The 24,885-nt window shown below is 38.0% G+C and overlaps 1 protein-coding gene across 4 annotated transcripts in view; it reads left to right on the forward strand.

The window, feature by feature from the left end:
* The window catches only part of Rad51b (RAD51 paralog B), a 517,654-nt gene that overhangs the window by 23,539 nt on the left and 469,230 nt on the right, over nucleotides 1-24,885 (forward strand). For all 4 annotated transcript variants that reach the window (XM_048362612.1, XM_048362611.1, XM_048362610.1 and 1 more), the window contains 2 exons: nucleotides 187-306; nucleotides 1,262-1,445. In XM_048362612.1, the coding sequence (XP_048218569.1) occupies nucleotides 187-306; nucleotides 1,262-1,445 (304 nt within the window). The remainder of the gene's footprint in view (nucleotides 1-186; nucleotides 307-1,261; nucleotides 1,446-24,885) is intronic.

A 24,885-nucleotide genomic window follows, 5' to 3' on the forward strand; every position in this document is an offset into this window, starting at 1 on the left:
AGCCCTCGTTGGTCTCAGGCTCTGACAGCCACTCTTTGGAAAAGGACAGGTCATATTCCAGGCTTATATTTCCAGCATTTTGCTTAAACCTGTCTATGATAAACCAGCTTAGAAGTTTCCCAAGTAAAATCCACAGAGGTTCAGCAGTCATTGATTCTTATTTCCTGTGCTATTTTTCCCATCTAGGCTGATTGAGATAGCGGAATCCCGCTTTCCCAGATATTTTAACACTGAAGAAAAGTTAATTTTGACAAGTAGTAAAGTTCATCTTTATCGGGAACTCACCTGTGATGAAGTTCTACAACGGTATGCTGGGTTTTTGAATTTTTTAAAATTATTTTTGCAATACTTTGAAAAATATCTTTAAAAAAATCTTTCCTTTTTCATCTTTTAGCTTCTGAGTAAAGGAAAAAAATTCTCATGCATGAGAATTATGGGAAATAAATTAGAGAAGTAATTTAGGAAGTAACTTAGAGAAGACCAATTTGCTGTTGTTTTAAAGCTAACTATTTTTTAAAAAGAAGTCAAATTTTTTTTTTTTGCTAGTCCTGGAACTTAAACTCAGGGCCTTAGCTTCTTTTGCTTAGTGGTATACCACTTGAGCCACAGCTCCACTTCCAGCTTTTTCTGAGTAGTTTATCAGAGATAAGAGTCTCATGAACTTTTCTGCTCCAGCTGGCTTTGAACTGCAATTGTCAGATCTCTGCCTCCTGAGTAGTTAGGATTATAGGCATAAGCCACTGACACCTGACAAATGTGAACTTTTTTTTTTTTTGGCACCAGTCCTGGGCCTTGGACTCAGGGCCTGAGCTCTGTCCCTGGCTTCTTCCCGCTCAAGGCTAGCACTCTGCCACTTGAGCCACAGCGCCGCTTCTGGCCGTTTTCCATATATGTGGTGCTGGGGAATCGAACCTAGGGCCCCGCGCATCCGAGGCAGGCACTCTTGCCACTAGGCCATATCCCCAGCCCAAATGTGAACTTTTAACATGCAACTTTTTTTTTTTTTGCCAGTCCTGGGGCTTGAACTCAGGGCCTGAGCACTGTTCCTGGCTTCTCTTTGCTCAAGGCTAGCACTCTACCATTTGAGCCACAGTGCCACTTCTGGCTTTTTCTATATATGTGGTGCTGAGGAATTGAACCCAGGGCTTCATGTATACAAGGCAAGCACACTACCACTAGGCCACATTCCCAGCCCCTTAACATGCTATTTTTAACTTATGTTTTCAACTTGTCTATTATTTTATAAATTCTGCTTTTATAGGATCAAATCTTTGGAAGAAGATATTATTTCAAAAGGTGTTAAACTTGTGATTGTGGACTCTATTGCTTCTGTAGTCAGAAAAGAATTTGACACACAACTTCAAGGCAATATGAAAGAAAGGAACAAATTCTTGGCTAAAGAAGCATCTTTACTGAAACATGTGGCAGAGGAGTTTTCAATACCAGTAAGTTTTTCTTTTACTCTCATTTATCTTTCTTTTCCATTAACTTTATTGATTTATAATATCAGGTAATCAAATAGAGGAAAATATAAAATAGATGACTTTTTAAGATAGTACAGTTCAATTGCAACAGTATTATTTTTTTTCAAATTTTTATTATCAAACTGATGTACAGAGAAGAGTATTATTTTCTTAAATTACTTCATTTGCTAAGATTATTCTACCCTTTTTATGATTTGAGACAGGGACAGGCTTAATTGTTTACAGTTATAATAGATACTCTTTTTATTGTTGCTCACTTATTGTGTATGTTTTGTATCACATTTGTCACAAAGAGATAACTATTAAGTAGTAAAATACTATGGGATAGCCTAGGCATAGTTTTATGAAGTTCTTTTACTGCTGTAATCGTCAACTTGGTAAATACTTTAGGACTAGATCCTATATTGTGTGTTCAATACTCTTTTGTATACAGTTGGATTTGGTTTGCCAGAGGGTCAACCATTAAGGTATATTTGGAGTGTCAGTAATGAAAGCTCCAGTAAGAAAACCTGGAATGATTTGGCATTGTTCTCAGTTGTGGGTGCTGTTATCAGGGAATCTGAAGATGAGGCAATATTGCAAGGGTTTGTGGTGTACAAACTATAACTCCTAAGGATATAGCAAGTTTTACTTTCATCTGCCAGCTTGTGGGAGGGTTTTTCTTCTATAACCACGACAACACTTAGTATTGCTAAGCTTGCCTTTCTTTCTTTCTTTCTTTCTTTCTTTCTTTCTTTCTTTCTTTCTTTCTTTCTTTCTTTTTCTTTCTTTCTTTCTTTCTTTCTTTCTTTCTTTCTTTCTTTCTTTCTCTCTTTCTCTCTTTCTCTCTCTTTCTTTCTTTCTCTTTCTTTCTTTCTTTCTCTTTCTCTCTTTCTCTTTCTTTCTTTCTTTCTTTCTTTCTTTCTTTCTTTCTTTCTTTCTTTCTTTCTTTCTTTCTTTCTTTCTTTCTTTCTTTCTTTCTTTCCTTTTTTGAGATAGAGTCTAGATGTATGGGTCAGGCTGGCAATATACTGGCCATGTAGCCAGTTCTCAGCTCCTCCTGTAAGTGCTGAGTTTATAAGTATATACTTCCATACCCAGCTCAGGCTTTTCAACTTTAGTCATGGCTCATCCAAACAGAAGGAAATTCCTTAACCTGAGATAAAATTGGGTTAAAGGTTTTAGTTTTCAGATTTGATTTGGGGAAATTAAAATCTTGGATCTTTACAACATAAGGAATATGTATACATAGCCACATAGCTCTTTAGATTATAAAGCTAAGCAAAAAGTCACAGGAGAAAATATGACATGCATGAAGTTCTATATATTTGAATGTTTTGTTAATTTCATAATTTGGATTAAAATTAAGGCCTACAAACTTTATCTTGGATACTGCTGATCTTTTAAATTTCCTTGTAGTTATTTAAAGTAATAAATATGAATTAATATTTTCCATACTCAAGGATAATGAGGCATTTAACATGCCAGAAGTACTTGAATGAATGTGCTTATTAATTCATATTTTTTAGCTAACCTGTGCAAAATGTGAAAATATACTTTTTAGAAATTGTTTATTTCTTTTAAAATAGTAATTGTAAGCCAATACTTTTCAGGTTTTCTGAAATTATTTTCTTTCCTGAGGTTAGTTTCCTTTCTTTCTGTTTCTTTTCTTTTTCCTTTTCTCTTTCCCTTCCCATTCCCTTTCAGTTTCTCTTTCTCTTCCTCTTTCCCTCCCTCTCTCTGTCCTTTTCTCTCTTTCTCATTTTCCCTCCTCTCCATCTGGTCGTCCCCCCCCCTCCCCGACCCCCTTACCTGTTTGGTCTCAGAGCCTTGCACTTGCTAGGCAGGAACTGTTTTGTTTAAGTTATGTCTCTAACATCTTTTGTTTGTTTTGAGTAGAGCCCTTTGAAAGAATAGGTAGTTAGTATCTGTACATCTTTACCATGTTTTACTGCTTAGACTTAAATGCACAATATACTATGTACTTACATAATACAATGTAGTATTCATTTTTTGTGTGTCAGTTAAGTACTGGTTTTAAAAGATGTTTGAAAAATACTTCCTTTAGCAAATGTTAGAAATTTCATAGCCTAATTACTTCATCTGAGTAGAAAATCATGACAGTTTTAGCTTTTGTACTATACTTTAAGTGGTTTCATATGGAACTAAATTTCCTAAAATACAATATTATTTCATAGTTCATTATACTTTTCAAATTAGCTAACCTTGTGCCTCCTTGCAGTTCTGCAGACATCCCAGCAGGCAGTTTTACTTAAGAGTGCTTTTTTTTTGCCTTACCTAAGAAGATTTCACCTCTAAATAGCCATATGGTTTTCCTTTCCTGATACTTTACTAGTGAGGACTTGCCTCTGTATAACCTCACCAATCTCTCTTTCTATGCTTTGTATTTATCCATAAGTTTTTACTCTAGTATATTATATCAATATGCTTTATATCCCTTCTATTCTATAGAGTGGTTACAGGGTCTTTGTCTACTTTAACTGTTCTTTTCAGCATGAGGAACAGTGCCTGACACACAGCAGGCACTGATATTCTGAAATATTTCTAAATGTATGAGTTGAAGATTGAGTTTCTCTTCTTAGTCTTGAATTCAATTTTTCCCTTCCTTCCTTCCTTCCTTTCTTCCTTCCTTCCCTCCTTTCTGTTGTGGGGGTTGAATTCAGGGTCTAGGCGCTGTCCTTGAGTTCTTTTGCTTAAGGCTAGCACTCTACCACTTTGAGCTACAGAGCCACTTCCAGTTTTCTGGTGACTAATTGGAGATAAGAATCTAAGGGAACTTTTCTTCCCAGGCTGGGTTTGAATCCGTGGTCCTAAGATCTCAACCTCCTGAGTAACTATGATTATAGATGTGAGTCATGGGTGCCTGGCAAAAAAAGAAGATTCTTAAATTTAGAAAAGGCTTTTAGATATCTGGACTTATCAGAAAGCCAGGAAGGAGGAGAAGAGAGTCTTAGTCTAGTAGAACTAATTTAGTAGGTGTATGTTTGATGGCCTGTAAGGATTCAGTGGGAAGCAATGCATGCCAGCCTGTTCTCTACCATTTTGGCATGCTATATATCTTTTTGTTCAATTATAAGTGAACTGTAATATTTTATAGTATGAGAAATTTATATTTGATTTTGCTTAAGACTGTGTATGTTTATATACATATATGTATGCCTTTATGGGTGGAGATTGCACCTTCTCTCTCCATAATTGATAGAGCTGTATATAGAAAGACAGTAAAGATTTAGAAGACCCAACTTATATTATCACCAACTTGACCTAATTGACATTCACAGGATATACCACTCAATGCTAGCAGAATATGCATTCCTTTCAAGTACTCATGGGATATTCACCAAAAGAGACCACATTCTGAGTCATAAAACAAATCTTAACAAACTTAACAGATTGAAATGGTACAAATTATGGTCACAAGAGAATTAAGGTATTACAGTAAATGATCTAAGTACCCAAGATAATGTTTAGACATGTATTGGAACCAGGGAAGGGAAAGAGAACACCAAAATTGAGAGACAAAGGATAAAAAGACAAACCATTGCAATAGTGATACTTACAAAACCAATTGGTTTAAACCAACCATACAACTCATGGGGGGCGGGGAGGGAACTGGGGAAGGGGAAGACAGGGGAAAAATGAGGGAGGAGGAGACAAGTTGGATAAGAAATGTATTTGTCTTACATATGAAACTGTAACCCTCTGTACTTCACTTTGTCAATAAAGGAAAAAAAAGAGAACTAAGTTAGCAACTGGTAACAGAAACATACCTGGAAAATCTCTAGATAGTTGGAAATTAAATAAAACACTTCAGAGTTGTCTAGGAGTAGAAGAATTTGGAAAGTATTTTGAAGTGAATGAAAATGAAAACTTGTGATACCAAAATTGGTGAAATATAGCTTAAGCAGTGCTCACTGGGAAATTTATACAATGAAATGCATATATTGGAGAAAGTGGTTTCAAATCAATGGTCTAAACTTATAAAAATGGAATAAAAGGGATAAATTAAACCCCAAATAAGCAGAAAGAAGGAAATAATAAAAGATTAGAGCAGGGGCTGGGGATATGGCCTAGTGGCAAGAGTGCTTGCCTCGTATACATGTGGCCCTGGGTTCAATTCCCCAGCACCACATATACAGAAAACGGCCAGAAGTGGCGCTGTGGCTCAAATGCAGAGTGCTAGCCTTGAGCAAAAAGAAGCCAGGGACAGTGCTCAGACCCTGAGTCCAAGGCCCAGGACTGACCAAAAAAAAAAAAAAAAAAAGATTAGAGTAGACATTAATGAAGTTAAGAAAAAAATTAGTGAAATTAAATGCTAGATCTGTGAAAGGATCAGTGCAATGGATAACTCTCTCCCCATGCTAGGTATGGGGAGTATAACATGCCCGTAATATCTGTACGAGAGGCCGAGGCAGAAAGATTGTGAGTTTGAGACCAGCTTAGGCTTCAGAGAGACCCTTTTTCAACAATAACAACAACAATGAAAACAACAATAAAAGCAAAAACCTCTCCCCAGATTGAGCAAGAACAGGAGAAGGAAGAAACAAATTTGCAATATCAAGAATGAATAGCTACATCAGTCATTATTGTCTGATAGCTACATCAGACATTAAGAGTTTGGCAACTTTGAGGAATGGACATATTCTTGAAAGAAATAATCTACCAAACATAGTTAAGAAGAAACAGAAGTCTGCTAAGGAAACTGAACTTGTATTTAAAAATCTTTCCACAAAAGAAAAAAAAAACCCTCTAGGTCCAATGGTTTACTGGTGCAATACAATAAATATTTACAGAATAAATAATACCTATTTTATGCAAATTCTTCCAGAAAATTTACAAGAAAACTATAGACAGGTGTCATTCATGAATATCAGTTCACAGGTTCATACTCAAGTATTAGCCAGTCAAATTCAGCAATAAAAAGGGATAGTCTTATATCATGAGTAAGTGGATTTTTTTTTTTTGTCATCCCTGGGGCTTGAACTCAGGGCCTGGACACTGTCCCTGAGCTTCTTTTGCTCATGGCTAGCACTTTACCACTTGAGCCACAGCACCACTTCTGGCTTTTTCTGTTTATGTGGTACTGAGGAATAGAACCCAGGGCTTCATGCATGCCAGGCAAGCACTCTACCACTAAGCCACATTCCCAGCCCAAGTAAGTGGAATTTAAGAGTGCAAGGTTGATTTTGAATTTTAAAGTATAAAAGTCAAGACATTAGAAAACACAATTATCCCAATAGATAAAAGACAGTCTATTCATAATAAAATTCTCATCAAACCAGAGAAGGGAACTTTCTCAGCCTGATAAAGGAATCTACAAAAATACCTCCACCTAGCATCATTATGTAATAATAAAACATGGATTTTTTTTTACTGCGATTGGTAACAGTAGTCTACTCTTATCCTTATCTAGTACTTAACCAATAGCATACAATAGATTCTGCCAGTACCATCTAGCAAAAGAAAAAAAATTAAATGTAATTGATTGGAAAATAAATAAGTGTCTCTGTTCATAGAGAATATGATGTTTCTGGTGGAAAATCCCAAAGACTACTAAAATCAGAACCAAACACTATTAAATCTAACAAGTGGTTTTAGCACAATTGTAGGAAAAAAAGATACAATATAAGAAGCAATATATAAATTGTTTTTTAAATATGTGTGCAAATGAGCAATTGGAAATTAAAAACTTGCAGTTTATAAGCATTGAAAAATAAAATACTTAGGAATAAATAAATACAATTATACTATAATAATATAGTATAGCTTTAGTCAACCAGATACCAAAAACAATCTAAATGTGCATCAATTGTTGTTTTTCTTTTCTTATGCACTTTTAATTATTATTATAAAGGTGATGATGTACAGAGGGGCTAGAGTTACATAAGTCAGATAAAGAGGAAATTTCTTTTATTTTTTAACAGTGTTACCCCTTCTACCCCTTCCCTTGCTCTCTCCCAGTTTTCCTCTCCCATCCCCACCTGTAACTCATATAGTTCATTTTCAACATAGTCTCTAGTGAGTATCACTGCTATACTTGTTCACTCTTTGTCCCTTTATTTTGTGTTCCTTTTACCCTCCCAAAGAGGGTTCAAACAACACAAAAGGAGAAGAAAACAAAAACATCAAGCAAAGAAAACATGCTTGTTTCCATTTCCTGGAGTTCATTTTTATAAATGTTATTTTATATGATGAGATACACGTAGGTATATGCATCAACTATTGAATGGATAAACTCATATTTATAAAAGGAAACATTTCCGGGCTGGGGATATAGCCTAGTGGCAAGAGTGCCTGCCTCGGATACACGAGGCCCTAGGTTCGATTCCCCAGCACCACATATACAGAAAACGGCCAGAAGCGGCGCTGTGGCTCAAGTGGCAGAGTGCTAGCCTTGAGCGGGAAGAAGCCAGGGACAGTGCTCAGGCCCTGAGTCCAAGGCCCAGGACTGGCCAAAAAAAAAAAAAAAAAAAAAAAAGAAACATTTCCCATACCAAGAAAAATCCTGAATGGACCTTCTGTTTCACATGCTTTAGTTACTTTATTTATTTATTTGTATGGTAAAGGTGAGGTACAGAGGTGTTATAGTTAAATAAATCAGGTAATGAGAATATTTTGAACAGCATCACCTCTTCCCTCATTTAATTGACTTTGAAACTAATTTTGCAGGTTACAAAACTCAGTATTATTTTATTAGTGTACTATTAATCTTGTTCTATATAGCACTTCTGACAGGTAGGTGATGATAATAACAGTTGCCTAAGTTGCTTTTCAGGGACCTATAAAGGTCACTTGGGTTGAAATCGGGCTTGGGCAAATGTCCATGTGTGACTTTTTAACTTTAGCAGGCCAAAATCTCTATCTGCAGATCATGCCAACACTATCATTTTCTGAACATGTGTCCTATGAAGACCCTTGAAGTTTATGCATATGCAGGCAACTGATTTCACCTCCAACCACCTTTCCCCATCCCTTAATATTCCCAAACTCTATTCTGGGGAGCTAGATTTAGAGTAACGTTTCCTGTCTCCTTATACTTTGCTTGCTTGTGAGGAAACACATTCTCTATTGCAAAACTCATCCTTCCAGTGAGTGGCAGAAAAAGTGGACCTAATACAGCAACATTCCTATTATATAGTTTTACTCAGCAGTAAGAAGGAGTAAACCAGGGGCTGGGAATATGGCCTAGTGGCAAGAGTGCTTGCCTCCCATACATGAAGCCCAGCACCACATATACAGAAAATGGCCAGAAGTGGCACTGTGGCTCAAGTGGCAGAGTGCTAGCCTTGAGCAAAAAAGAAGCCAGGGACAGTGCTCAGGCCCTGAGTCCAAGCCTCAAGGACTGGCAAAAAAAGAAAAAAAAAAAGGAATAAATCAGAGATATAAACAACAAGGATGAATCTCAGAAGTGCCTAGGTTCATGGAAGAAACGACACTCAAATGGCTGCTGCATTTTGTATGATTTGTTTTATAACATTCTTTTCATTTGGTTTATTTGTATGGCACTGGGACAAACACTGTACCCATTGAACTACATGCTTACCCATACAGCATCCCGGAAAACTGTTAAAATGGAAATCAGGTCAGTGGCACAGAAGCTGGGAGTGGGGTAAGGAGGTTGGGTACAAATGTATAGAAGACTTTTTGGATTGCTGGAAATATCCTATATCTTGATGGCATTTTTGACACATCATTATGTTTATCAAAATTATGTCTATATTGCTATGCCAAGTCACGAAATGACCACCAAGAAGGCCACCGAGACTCAGACGTTCTGAAATGCAAAAGCAAGGCAAGACTTTATTCAGGCGAGCTGCAACTTGGGCCTAGTCCTCCCCACCGACACAGTGGAGGTTAGGAGGAAGCCCCGAGCTGCAATTGCACAGGGCTTATAAAGGCAAAAAACAAAGTTACAACTTTCAACGTCCCATGTGTATCTGTAGCTTCTATTATTGATGATGTTCTTGTATCACCTTCCAGTGGTTGTACCTACACTATCTCTGTAATCTTATCTGAGTATATTGGAAACCATGTATACTGGTATTAGAAGTAGGAAATTGAAAGGGAATACCAAAATTGAGAGACACAGGGTAAAAAAGACAAACAACTACAAAAGCAATACTTGCAAAACTGTTTGGTGAAAGTGAACTGAACGCCTGGGGGGGGGGGAGGGAAAGGGGTGGAGGGAGGGGGGTATGAGGGACAAGGTAACAAGAAGTGTATCCAAAGCCTAGCATATGAAACTGTAACCTCTCTGTACATCAGTTTGATAATAAAAATTTGAAAAAAAGAAAAAAAAAACAAAGTTACAGCCATCAGGTGTTCAAGCAAGCAAGATTAGGACACGGGTACAAATCTGATTGCCTCAGGGCTCGAGGCACAGGGCTCGAGGCATTCTGGGGGCAGTTAGAGTTAAGCATTCCCAGAGGTTAGAGTTCTTGACCGGCTGGGCCCTAATAAGCTTGTCCTGGGTTTGCTCACAGGGCCTGCTTATCTCATGTTTAAGTGGTAAAGTGGGGTTCGCGTGGTAAAGTGGGGCCTGACTTCAAAGTCTGGCTCTTCAGTATACCCAAAGACTGTTCTATATACACTCAAATTTCATTTTAAGACATAAGAAGCCCCTCTAGGTGACTGAAGCCTGTAATCCTAGCTACTTGGGAAGTAGAGATTGAGCTGTTGAAGTTCAAGGCCAGCCCAGGCATAAAAATACAAAGTCTTGAGTGTCCATGTCAACCAATGATGGCATGGTGGTGTGTGCCTGTTATCCTACTTACAGGAGAAGCACAGCGGCTGGGCGCAGTCACATGCTCTGTCATCCCCAGGAACGGGGGATGCACAAGGACCATCCCAGACCAGGTCAGCCCAGGCATAAGGCGAGACCCTATCTCAAAACAGTCCATGCAAAAAAGGTACTGAAGGTGTGGCTGAAAGGTGTCTGACTAGCAGCGATGCCGATGCCCCAAGTTCCTGAGTTCATTCTACAGAGTTCCCCCCCCCCCCACCCGCCAAAAAAAAGAGGCAATAATGCTAGAGGCTCTTTTGTGATTCTTCTTTCTTTCTCTGGTTTAAATTTTCTGCAGCCTCAAAGAAAGGAAAAGTACCATGATTGTTTAATCAGTGAACTTTATTTCAGCAGTTCAAGCTTTGACCTAGCCTACTTTTTTCTTAAAAAATTGCTATGGTCTTCAGAATTCATGGGACAACATTAAAAATCTGTTGAACTATTAGCCCATAATGTCTCAAAATTAAGGTTGCAGGCTTTTTTTTTCAGTTGATTTATAGAAGTATTAAGACTTTCTGGAACATTTCTTTCTTTTTTTTTTTAAGCTATATGTTTGTTGATGAACCTATTTGGACAGCTAGTGAATATTGCTGGCATATTAGAATCTGCTGTAAATGTAGTAATGTTTAAGGAAAATGCTGAGCCACATCCTTAACATCTAAAATTTATTTCTATTTTATCTCAGGTGGTTTCAATCCCCAAAGTAAGATCAGTAGTTTGTATTTTATTTATTTATTTTGGTAGTGCTGTAGATCAAATATCTAGGCAAGCACTCTCTCATTGACCTCTATCCCAACCACAGTAACTTGTACTTTAAATTAATGACTACTTTCTAAATGATTTGTGTATTTGTAAATGTGAGAACAAATGTTCTCCCTCAAGGTTGCTGAAAACTCATTTTCTCAAGCTTTTTCCCCCCTCTTCATCAGTATTATATAATACGATTTATTATCTTAGTCAAGATTTAGATCTACACATTTTATTAGTGTTGTAGAAATTGACAAAAAACTCTCTGGAGTAGTTTATATGAGAAAAACCTTCTTTAAAAAATAGGATGAACACCTGGGGTGGGGTGGGGGGGTGGAGTGTACCTCTTTGACATTTTGTTCAAGTAACATATTCAGTGGAACTATGTCTTGTTTTAAGTTGCTTTAATGCACTGTATTAGGTCTTAAAACAGAATAAAGGTTGTTATGAAACTTAAAAAAAATAGGATGAAGTAGTGCATAGAATTCTGAATTTTAGGGACTTTTTAGTGCCCCCAAAGGTTTTATATTTCTGACATTTGGTCCCCATGGGTGGTGTGATTCCTTTCTCCATGTTTCAAGATGTTCAGGCTAATAATATCTCAAAACCCTAGGAACACTCAGAGCATTTTTAAGCCACAGGAGACTGGAGCAAGGCATTTTTTTTTCCTGATATTTTATTATACTAACTTAGCTCTTTAGAGTTTTTCTGATTAATAGCACTAAAGACTTAACACAGCTTTTTCTTTTATGATATTTATGGAAATTTTGATTTTCAACTTATTTGACACCCTGTTAAATATTAATCTGTTCATTAAACATCAAATTTATTTTCTTCTTTTAAAACAAAATAGTAAGCCATGCGCCAGTGGCTCAATCCTGTAGTTCTAGCTACTCATGAAGCTGAGATCTGAGGATTGAAGTTTGAAGTCAGCCTGGGAGAGAGTCTGTGAGACTCTTCTTTCCAATGAACTTCAAAAAACACCCACAGCTGAAGTGGAGTTGTGGCTCAAGTGGTAAGTGCTAACCTTAATATAAAAGCTCAGGGGACAGAGCCCAGGCCCTGAGTTCAAGCCCTAGGATTGGCACAAAACAAAAACTGAAACAATAATAACAGACATGACTTTTCTTCTCTTATGACCAGTTTTTACTAGTGAATTGAAATGTGTTCATAATTGCTTTACTTTGGGGGACTTTGCTTAACTCCTCTAAAAGTTTAAGCAATAATAATCTTCATCCCCTTGACATTACCAAATCTTGCATACATATTGGATGTATTTAGCTCGCTCTGCTTATTTTACTGTGTGCAGAAGACTGTGTGCTTCTGTGTGGATAAAATTAATTCTTGCAGTTTTGAAAGTGGACAAACTTGTTCGATGTTAATTATATTCCAGTAAGTAAGCATATAGAATAGCCAGTTCTAGGAAAACAAAGATTTAAAAACTGCACCCCTAATGTCCATAATATATGTAGTCCCAATATGTGTATATTATGTAATATATAAGAATATATACTGTTCTAATGTGTATTCAGAGATTAACCACTCAAAAAAAATCATACTAGTAAAATACCATGTGATCAGTAGAAGGGTTTAATGTAACTGTAAGTCACAGAATTTCAGGCAAGTAAGTAGACCTTTTTCCTTTTTTCTTTTCATGTCATTGGAGCCTTGTCTCTGAAAATCATACTAAGGTGAAACCCCCCCTCAAAGATAATTTTTACTTCATGGAGAACTTAAGTTTAGAATTTTTTCCTGGAGTCAGATAGATCTGGATTAAAGCTTGGACTTCTTCACTTTCTATATGTAATCATACTTCATTACTTTATTGTATTTTAGTTTTCAAATACATAACATAGGAATAATAATGCCATCTTCCTTAGCACTTGGGAGGCTGAGTCAGGAGGATTATGAGTTTGAGGCCAGTCTTGGCTACCTAGTGAAATAGGGAAGCTTGCCTAGGCAAGACTCTGCCCCAGAAAAAGAAAAGAGAAGAAAAAAATGCTTACCATCTAACAGCATCATAATGTCCATTTCTTAATTGGTCCTTAGAAAAGTTAGAAGGCAAGGCTTTTTTTCTTTTCATACTTTCCTTGATAGTGGAAACTGGTTAGCTTATTTTCCTCTTGAATGAAATAGCTTCACATATAACTGAACAAATGATGAGCTTGAGAAAGCTATAAAAGGCACTTTTTTTTTTTTTTTTTTGGCCAGTCCTGGGGCTTGGACTCAGGGCCTGAGCACTGTCCCTGGCTTCTTTTTGCTCAAGGCTAGCGCTAACTCTGCCACTTGAGCCACAGCGCCACTTCTGGCCGTTTTCTGTATATGTGGTGCTGGGGAATTGAACCCAGGGCCTCATGTATACTAGGCAAGCACTCTTGCCACTAGGCCATATCCCCAGCCCTAAAAGCACTTTTTACCTTCACATTGAATACTTACATTTTACAGGTAGAGAATATCTACATTTTACAGAAACAGTAATAGTTTCCCATAAGATTGTTCTAAGATTTTATTTATTTATTTATTTGTTAGTCATGGAGCTTGAACTCTGGGCCTGGCTGCTCCTCTGAGCATTTTGGCTCAAGGCTAGCACTTTCACACTTGAGCCACAGCGTCACTTCCTGTTTTCTGGTGGTTAATTGCAGATAAGAGTCTCATGGATTTTTCTGCCTGGCTGGCTTTGAACTGCGATCCTCACATCTCAGCCACCTGAGTAGCTAGGATTACTGACATGAGCCAACAATGTCCCAGGTGTTCTAAGATTTTTATTTGCTAATGAGGCCACTCTTGTCTTTATTCAGTTCTTTTACGCCAGAGGTCAGCATATTTTTTACATAAAATGCCAGATAGTAATATTTTAGGCCTTGTAGACAATATAGTTTCTGTGAGAACTACTTAGCACTGCTATCAACAATTTATAAACAAAATCAGATAAGAGGCCATGACTGGACCCATTAGGACCTAGACTTAGGACCACAAGTCCTTGACCACCTCCCGGGAGATGAGCTCTAAGCACTTGGAATAGTTTTCCTCATGTCTTTTTATATGCCTGAGGACTTGTGCCATAGGTGACAGTTTGATCAGAGAGTATAAGCCATGTGACTTGTAAATACTGATTTTGTTCTGGGGGCTGGAATCTGTAGAGTTGAGGCTAGTTATACAGACAATTGCATGCCTCCTGACTGGCCTGTAATAAAATGCTAGACACCTGGCTTTGGCCAGATTCCAGGTTGACATCACTTTGTAACTGTTGTCACATTATTGCTGAGACAATTGAGCATGTCCATGCAGCTCCACTGGGAGAGGACTCCTGGGAGCCGTCTGTATTTTCTTCTGGACTTTGCTTATGCATTTCCCCTTTGCTAATTTTCATTTCTATCTTTTGGCTGTAATAAGGCATAGACATGGCTTATTGAATATAATATGGCTGTGAAGACAAGAGATTTTCTGAGTAATCTGAGTCCTTCAAGCAAATCTTCTAAGCCAGAAGTCATTCTTAGGAGTCTTGATAATCAGAGCACTGATAGTATAAAAAGATTTATAGAAGCCAGCTTTCCTTCCCTCGTGTGTGTGTGTATGTGTATGTGTATGTATGTGTGTATGTATATATGTATCCATGTATGTATGTGTGTGCAGGGGAGATGTTAGAACACAAGTTCACACTTCTTCCACTTATAAACTATTCATCTCATTACAGGCTCACATGGTGTAATGCATTCTTGGCCCAAAATGACTCCCAAGGATTCCTGTTTCAGAAACTTAGCTTTTTGTGTGGTGGAATTAAAAGGTGGTGGAATATTTGAAGAGGTGGGTATACAGGGAATTGTTAGGCCTTGCTGAGGCCTTGCTTGTTCTCAGAGATTAAGGTTGCTCTCAGGTCCTGACTTTGTTCTTGTGAAAGAGCTGTTATAAAGAAGAAACCTGGCCTTCCCTCACCTTGTTGGCTTCTTGTTTTTCCATGTGATCACTCTGTTGCCATGTGTGACTGCTCTCCATCTACTGTTGGACAGTACCAATTGGGCTGCCTGATTTTGGACTTTTAACCTGTAAAACTGTGCGCTACATAAATCTTGTTTCTTCACAAGCACTTAGCTTCAGGTATCCCATTATAGCAATGGAAAGCCCACTCATATAGCACTTAACTTTTCTTTGACAAGGGTACCAAGAACGCACAATGGGGAAAGGATAGTCTTTTGACTATATAGTCATTGGAAATCTGTATATTCACATACCAAAGAATGAAATTGAACTTTTATACCATATACAAAAATCAACTCAAAACGGACTAAAGATTTTTAAGTGTAGCTGTAAATTTAAGCCTCCTAGAGGAAAACACAGATAAAAAGCTTCTTGGTGGGGTATTGGCAATGATTTCTCAAACAAGATTCCTCAAACATATGCAACAAAAGTGAAAATAAATCAAAGCTTCTGCGTAGTAGAGCAAACAACAAAATGAAAATCTACTGAATGGCACAAAGCATTTGGAAATAATTTATCTGCTGCAGTGTTAATATCCAAGTGGAAGGAAGGAAGTCCTGCCCAGTTGCAGCTCAACACAGTGGGCTAAAAAGTGGGTAAAAGAACTGAATGGATGTTTCTCAAAGGAACAGATATATCTTCCATTGAAAGGATGGTGGGATCTGCCTGTAATTATATTACTTAGGATGCCTTATGCATTGATTAAGATAGTTCTTATGGTACTATGAATTCTCTTGTGAGTGAGGTGTTATAAGAACAAATCCAGCTCTTGAATTATTCTCAGGCTTCTTGGCAGGTGACATGACCGCTCCCTCTCTTACATGTTCCTGCCACTGTGATGCTGTCTTCCAGCTGGTCCTTACCAGAGTGAAGCTGATACTAATACCACACCCTTGGCCCTCTGGAACTATGAGTTAAAAATACACTTATTTTCTTTATAAAGTTGCCCTTCTGGCTGGCAATGTGGCTTAGTGGTAAAGCGCTTGCCTATCCTGCATGAAGCCCTGGGTTCAATTCCTCAGTACCACATATATAGAAAAAGCCAGAAGTTGCACTGTGGCTCAAGTGGTAGAGTGTACTCTACCACTTTAGCTTTGAGCAAAAGAAAGCTCAGGTTAGTGTCCAGACCCTGAGTTCAAGCCCCAGGACTGGCAAAAAAAAAAAAAGTTGCCCTGCTTCAGATACTTTGTTATAGTAATACTAATACTTGATGTTTTCAGCTTTAATTATTTAAATGATGAACCTGACTCAACTCAACCTGACTTAACTCAATTTGTTTTGGGAAAATAAAAGTTTTGAAATGTTTTCTGATTTGTGTAAGATTCATTTTAAAAGTTGCAATAATATCTGGCTTCTGTATTTTCCCCTTTTATTGTTATTATAAAGGTGATGTACAGAAGGTGACTGTTACATAAATCAGATAATGAGTACATTTCCTTTTGGACAGTGTCACTCCTTCCCTTATTCTTTCCCAGTCTTTCCATTCTATCCACCTGCATTTTTTGTTCTGATTATTTCAATAAGAAGATATAGTGGTCCAGTAAATAAATCATAAGTGATCAATAGTTGTTGGGGGCTAGTTGGAAGCTGCAGGGAAGTTTCCTTGCTGCAAAGAGTAGGTATGATTATTTAGTGATACATTAGTGTGGTTTTATAAAAAAAATATTTAGCATTTTGTGTTTACAGGGTACCGTGTAATTGTGAATTAGCCTAAACCAGTGTTTATCTCCAGATAAAGGGCTGGACAGTCTCTATTGGCCTGCTTGGGGTGAGATTTCCAGTCATGCTTTTGAGAATTCTTCTATCTCTGAAGTCACATGTCTGCAGACTGAGAATTCTTAAAAGCTTAGTTGACTATTCACTACTCCTCAAAGGATAAACCCTTTTGTCTTAGTGCAGTTGTGTTGCCATAACTGAATAGCATAGACAGGGTAATTTATAAAGAATAGAGGTTTGTTAGCACATGGTTCTGGGCAGGGCAGTGGAGGGCTTGGCTCCTGTGGTCATTGTTGCACTGTGGACTGAGTTTCCACTGTGAGCCTTTGGAGATGCATACAAGTCACAGCACCATTTCTGTTTATTGTTTCAGAGTCCTTCAGTGTCCTTCAGGACCCCCCTATGGTGTAGCCTAAATACTTTCCTTCCGAGGTTAAGTAGCTGGTATTTTTAGAGCACTTCCCTAGTTGAGGCCACTAACAATTTGTGTTTGAAGGGAAAGCATGATACCTTCTCTCCATTGACTGCAAAAAGATTATAAGAGATGGAATAAACACATTTGGGTGGCCATGTGTGCAATAGTTTACTACAACATTTAAGGGCAATTTATTTTGACTACAGGGGAGGGTATTGGTTTCCAGATAAAAGGGAAGTGGTATTCCTGGCACCATTTTTGGTTGCTTATCCTTTGTGCCTTGAAGGAGCCACAGCCTTCTTGCACCAACTGACACATTGAGGTATTGACATCGTTGTGTACTCCTGGACTATTTCCAGACTGTTTTTCTTTTTTTTTCCAGTCCTGGGGCTTGAACTCAGGGCCTGAGCACTGTCCCTGGCTTCTTTTTGCTTAAGGCTAGCACTCTGCCACTTTAGCCACAGCGCCACTTCTGGCCATTTTCTATATATGTGGTGCTGGGGAATTGAACCCAGGGCTTCATGTATATGAGGCAAGCACTCTTGCTACTGGGCCATATTCCTAGCCCTCTGTTTTTCTTTTTCTAAAAACATTTTTGTTTAACTTACTATCTGATGGTTTAAAATTATTTTTGTCACTAATTATAATCCTGACATCATAGTTGTCAACCAATTGCCTGGAAGGCTTCCTATAACAAATTGCTAATAATAGTTTTGGAGTCACTAGGTCAGGCATGGGGCCTAAGAGTTTGCATTTGTGACAAGTTTCTATTGTTGGTCTTAGGACCGTGTATGGGGATTTGGGCCTTTGGAGAACAGAGAATGACCAGTGCTGACCTTAAATTGAGGATGAAATTTGGGATACTTAAGTTTTGGGCAGTTTGTTATAAGTCCTTACTACTTATGATAAAAAGACTACAATGTTATTTTTAGATATCAGGAAATGTGAGTTTAGCTTTGAGTGCTGCATTTTACCTGCTTTGGGATTATTCCTTTAGACTCTCTTCAGCTAGAGTTTTCCTTTTTTAGCTACATAGAGTTTAGTGTACATTGATTCTAGAATCATTAAGGTCTTGGGAGTGACTCTGCAAATTGTGGTCTTGTAGACCAGATAATGCATTTTAGTTACATGATTGGAAAAAGAGTTTGAGTTTCATTTTCTTCCTGTTTTTCTATTTATGTATCCATCCTAAAAATAGCATGGATAAATTAAATAACAAGCAATGTCAGAACTTTATTAGGGTTTTTGTTTTCTTTTTCTACTTTTTCCATGGAGTTAGTTGCCATGTTCCAATGAAAGAAATCATTAGGAAGTGGCATTGTGGCTTGAAGTGTTAGAGTGTTAGCCTTGAGCAAAAAAGCTCAGGGGCAGTGCCCAGGCCCTTAGTTCAAGCTGCATGATGGACAAAATTAGTCATTTAAACATCATATTTATTTGTCCAAACTTCTAATTGCCATCATGAGACAGGTTCCACTGGATAATTCAATTCACAAATTGACTACCATTCACTAATTTATTGGTAAAGAACTGAATCTGTACTGTGCTTTACAGTGAGTAAGATCTTAGCTGTAAAACAGTAATTTTAGAGAAAGTACAACTTGCTATCTTTAGTTTTTTACCATGTGCTAGGTACTATGAAACTTCATTTCTAATTCTCATTTTAGACATGATGAAAATGAGGCTAGAGAGTTTGAGTAACATGCAGAAAATTATTGAGTTAAGAATGGGACTCTCAGATCTTATTGAGCTCCTCAAAAACATTAAATTCTATAGAGTAGGAGACTGACATGTCTACAGCTCATTGTAAGGAAGGACTAGGTGAAAGGAGATAAATCACTTGACAACTACTATGGCAATACAGATCAAGTATAGCTTATTGAAAATACTAGGGACTGGAAATGTTTTGATTTCAGAACTTTTTGATTATGGAATATCTACAGATATGTAATTAGATAATTTTTTTTGCCAGTCCTAGGGCTTGAACTCAGGGCCTGTGCACTATCCCTGGCTTCTTTTTGCTCAGGACTAGCACTCTACCTCTTGAGCCACTGCGCCACTTCCAGCTTTTCTGTATATGTGGTGCTGAGGAATCAAACCCAGGGCTTCAAGCGTGCTAGGCAAGCACTCTACAACTAGACCACATTCCGAGCCCTAAACATAAAATTTGTTTGTATTTTATATGTCCCTTATGCACACAGCCGGAGGTGATTTCATACTGTAATTTTCCAGTGCTTGCATTTGGAGATCTCTGTGGGGTAGGGGGAATAGTGTGCTCTTGGGACTCTGTTCCAGGTCCCTTTGACTATCGGCTTCCTGGCTACCATATGTTGAGCAGTTCTGCGTTTACCATACCCTTCCATCATGAGATTTTGCTTCTGAAAGAAGCTGAGAAATGGTGGATCCAGCCAACCAACCACAGGCTGAATGTCTGAAACTTTTTCCTTTCCTTAAGTTGTGTCTCTCCAGTGTTTTTTTCATAGCAGTGAAAAACTGAACAGAGTATTCATTTGAAGCATCTTCCCTCCCCCCTTGATTTTCAGATTAGACTAGGTGGTCAACCTGTAGGTGTTTCAGATTAGAAGCACCAACCCATGTTCAAAGAGAGTGGAAATTTAAGAAGTACTGCAAGATATTTGTATAGTAACAATGTTTTCACAAGGCAGGTATCTACTGATTCCAAAAAGGGAAAGCAGTAAATTTATCCCTGGAAAAGTTAGACAAGCATTCTCTAAGCAAAGTGATTGAATTTAACACTAGTAATAGGGCAAATAGGCACTATGTGCCTTCTTATAAGGCATTCTGAAAAGAACGTACATCTTGTGTTTTTCCTGTATGTATCTTGCATCTAACCAAGGGCAACTCAAATTGAGGTGAAGTCTACAATTTTAGGTGCATATTTAGGTAAAAGGGCCTTATACATACTTACAGAAAAACTAGAACACTCATTTAACCTTTCAGCCAATACTCATCCATTGAAGATTATTGACTAATTTTTTAGGGGTTAAAAACTAATGATTTATTATTCTTTCTAAATGTATCTGCTGAAATCATATTAAAAGGCCTACCCCACAATCTTTGAAATATACTTAATATTGTAGATGAGATAGGTGCACAATTCATTCCTTTAAATTGCCGATTTTTAGGCTAAATAATTAGTGCCATAGTTTCTTCAGTAGCTTCCAATGAGATATTTTTCAAGCAGCTGTGACCCCCACCTTCCCTCTTTTTAATCTCTTCAGACTCATTTTCTCATTTCTAGCCCAAATGAGCCAATTATGCCTTAAATTTTTTTTCTTTGCAGTCCTGGCCCTTGAACTCTGGGCCTGGGAGCTATCCCTCAACTCCTTTTTCTCAAGGCTAGCACTCTACCACTTGAGCCATAGCACCACTCCTGGCCTTTTCTGTGATTAATTGGAGATAATATTCTTTCTGACTTCCCTAGCTTTGAACCTCAATCCTCAGATCTCAGCTTCCTGAGTAGTTAGGATTGCAGGCATGATCCACCAGTGCCTGGGCATGAAGTTCAGTTTTATATATGATGAATTGAAAGTGTCTATAAGTGTATACAAGAAAACATAACCTTGATTTGGTTGTAAAATAAAAGTGTCAACTCCTAGCCCACCAAAACAGCAGAACTGTAGAAATGTGCTTCTTACTCCTGAGGTGTGAAAAAGATTTTTTCCTCCATTTATTTACCTCTTTATAAGCATGAACCCACCTCCTCCCCTTGGTCCTGGGGCTTGAACTCTGGGCCTGGGTGCTGTCCCTTTTGCTCCTTTTGCTCAAGTCCTCTACCACTTGAACTACAGCACCACTTCTGGGTTTTTCTGTGATTAATTGGAGATAAGAGTCTCACAGACTTTCCTGCCCTGCATAGCTTTGAGCAATCATCCTCTGATCTCAGCCTCTTGAGTATCTAGGACTATAGGCATGAGCCACCAGTGACTGACTGAATTCACTTTTAAAGCAGTTTTTAAGCTACAAGTCATTGCTGTCATTTATATATATATATATATATATATATGTTGTTAACTTTGTTTATATATTGTTTGTTTATATATATTGTTGTTTATATATAAGTTGTTAACTTTTGGCTAGAGAGGTGTCTCCAAATGGTAGCAACTGAGCAAGCAGGAGGTCCTGGTCGGGGTCAAAAGATGCATTATTAAATCCTTTGTACGTCTTAATTTGAGTTTTTGATTTTCTTTCCTTTAATTTCTTTAAGGTTTAAAAAAGTTTATTTATTAGGAATTTTATTAGTCTCTGCCTATGTCCTATTTTGCAAATCTTTTTTCCTGTTTTCCTTTGCCAAGCTTTTTTTTGCCATGCATATATTTAAAAAACCTTAAATAGTCAACTTATACCCATACTTTTTGTATTGGATTGGATTTTGAGTTAGAGAACCTTTACGATACTTGCTTGTAGAAATAGGAAGACACTGTGTTTTCTGTAAGTATGCATGTATAGTTGATCCTCACTGTTCATTTTCCTGTAATCCTCAAGTGAATACTCTTGTCATGTTCATGACCGTTTGCAGATACATGTGGCGTGATAGAGAATCTGACTCAATGAATATGAATGCATCAGAGGTTATACAAGGGTCTGTCTTTTGTTCCCACTCATATTGTAAATAAGTGTCCCTTTAGTATTTTTGTGCTTTTTTTTTGGTGGTTGGACCACCAATTACACTATTTAAAATGACTCCCAAGCATAATGCTGAAATGCCACCTAATGTACTAGGTAGAAGAAATTTGTGATTATGGAGAAAATATATATGTTAGCTTCATTTAGTCATTGCGTATAGTTTTGTTGGCAGTGAGTTCAATGTTAATGAGTCAGTTAACTATTAAGTACCATTAAACAAATTGAAATAAAATGTTTATTTATTAATCAGTTGATTAAAAATACTGTTACCAGAGGTATGTGTGAACTTAATGTAATGATTCAGTTTCTTGTTTTGGTAGTCCTGGGGTTTAAGCTCAGGGCCTGCTGCTTGCTTGGTGCCCTACTGCTGATCTGTACCTCTAGCCCTGTTTTTCACTGGCTATTTTTAGGAACAGGTCTTGCTTTCCCAGTTAGTATGTGCCTGGCCTGTGATTCATCTACTTTTAAGCTTTCTGTTGTCACTGGGATCACAGGCATACCATCATGTCCAACTTCTCTTTGTGGAGATGGAGTTTTGTGGACTTTTCTACCTGGCTGGCCTGACACCACCATCCTTCTTCCTTCTTCTTTTTTTTTTTTTTTTTTTGCCAGTCCTGGGCCTTGGACTCAGGGCCTGAGCACTGTCCCTGGCCTCTTTTTGCTCAAGGCTAGCACTGTGCCTCTTGAGCCACAGCCCCACTTCTGGCTTTTACTGTTTATGTGGTGCTGAGGAATCAATCCCTGGGCTTCATGCATGCTAGGTAAGCACTGTTGCCACTAGGCCACAACCCCAGCCCTCTTTGTAGTTCTTATACAAGTCTTTGGGATGCATTCTGATCAGACGAGATAGAGTCATGTATCTACCATGGCTGTGCAGATGTGTTGCCATAAATCCTGTGAGCCCAGGCTCATGGCCTCTATTTGGGGGAATCCATTTCTCCTAATACACATGATCTGGGAATGGGCAGATTTCCAAATGGAAGCTGTTTCCCAGAAGAAGCAGGATTGGATGCCAGAGAGGCAAAAGCAACAACGATTGTTTACGGCAATATCTGACCATAGTTTATTGGGTAGGCTTGAGTTGATTAAGTTGCAGCATTTCTAGAAAGGAAATGTTCTGAATGATTTTTTTGCGGGGGCGGGGAGGGAAAGAGACTTCTTGATGCTTTCTTTCCCCCTATGTTGGCAAAAGCTTCTATTTTTTGTTTTGTTTCAGAGCTGATTCCTCTAGCTTTATTGGTTTCTGTCATCTTTGCTGGAGGGAAATGACATCATGTAAGTGAGTGTGAAAGAAAATAAGCCCAGAATCCTGCTGGCCACAGCTTTCGTCCTGCCCACCAGGCCTTCTGCCAAAGACACATAAAAAGCTTTCTTCTTGACTTTAGGGGGCAACATGTATCATTTTTACATAAGACAGAATATATACCAAATTACATACTCTTACAACAGGAGTTTAGCTGTTTGTTAGTATTTAACTTACAACATGTAAAACTTTATCCTTACTTTCTAAGGCTGCCAAAAAAAGTAGTATTTCCTTGTGTAGCCTGAAACTTTTTTTCTTTTAAGCTTCCATTTAAAGAGAATAGGTAATTTAGACATTTGAATAGGAATAGAGGAAGTAGCCAAACCCCTTTTCAATAGTTTGGTTTAAAATACATAATAGTATGTTTTAAAAGTAATTCTTTGAAAGATTGGAAAATTCTGATAGGGTTGAGTGCTATGTACCTCAGCAATGCCTTACTAAGTGAAAATAGAGGAAGCTGCATATGTCCTACAAAGAGGCCAGAAAGTTCAAATTGAAGTTTCTCAGCAGGCTGGTTCCCATCCTGTAAATGAATTCAAAGAAGTTTTTAGTGTTGCTGGAAATTTCTGTCTGATAGCTTTTGTATCGAGTTTGACACCATCTTATTTTACTACCTCATACATTCACATAAAAATTTTCCCTCTGGATTTATACAAAGAAACATACTTTTGTCATTAGTAGAAATACAAGGAAGAAAAACCTATGTTTGAATGTCCACCGAAGATTTTCTTTCTTTCTTTCTTTCTTTCTTTTTTTTGCCAGTCCTGGCCATTGAACTCAGGGCCTGAGCACTGTCCCTGGCTTCCTTTTGCTCAAGGCTAGCACTCTGCCACTTGAGCCACAGCGCCACTTCTGGCTGTTTTCTATATATGTGGTGCTGGGAATTGAACCCAGGGCTTCATGTATACAAGGCAAGCTATCTTGCCACTAGGCCATATTCCCAACCTGGATTTTCTTTTTTGTAATCACTGATCTGGAGGCAGTTGATGCTGGATCAGAAAGTTCCTGACCAGATGTTTTATGTTTTGGGTGGATTTGTGATCTTAGACAAACTAATCTCTATGCTGTGCTTCTCTCTTGTATGAAGTATTTATCCATCCATTCATTCAAAATACTTATTTAGTTCCTCTTCTTTGTGTTACACCAGTGAATTAAACAATGAAGATCTTTCCCTGTGCAGCTTATATTCTGTTGTGTGTATAGAGAGGCAACAAACAGAAGTTTCATGTTAAAAACAAGAGTTACCATAGGAAGAGAGAAAGTAGGGCAAGGAAGCTATGGAGTAGGGAGGACAGCAGATGCAGAATTACTGTCATTAGAATAGGCATCAATGAGAGTGACCCCGGAGCAATGACTTTTCTCTTGATGCTACTGAGTCGAGAATAGACTGTAAGGGGTTAAGAATAAAGCAGGGAGAATTGTTAGGAAGCTTTACAAGTAATTAGAAAATAGATGATTGTGACCTAACCAAGTAGTAGCAGTGAGAGTGATGAGGAATGGTTAAAATTTGTACATTTTTCAGAGGTCCAACCAAGACAGATTGGTTATATTATGTGAAACAAAAAGCAGAGCTTCGGTTTTTGGCCTCAGGGACTGGATGAATGGAATGGCCACCAACAGAGGAGAGGACAAGTGTAGACCAAGGAGATTTTAGGGGGTTTGGATGAAGGGTTCCATCCTGTATGGTTTCAGATTGTGGTATCAGTTCAGCACTCATATAGGGGTAATAGGTGGACTGTGAAGACCACATAGTGTAAATGCTAAGTCACATAGTATTACCTGATGTAATTATCTCTGTGACATCAGAGAATACATTGCA

The sequence above is a fragment of the Perognathus longimembris genome, chromosome 14 (genome assembly GCF_023159225.1).
Source record: "Perognathus longimembris pacificus isolate PPM17 chromosome 14, ASM2315922v1, whole genome shotgun sequence".
NCBI classification, from domain to species: Eukaryota; Metazoa; Chordata; class Mammalia; order Rodentia; family Heteromyidae; genus Perognathus; species Perognathus longimembris.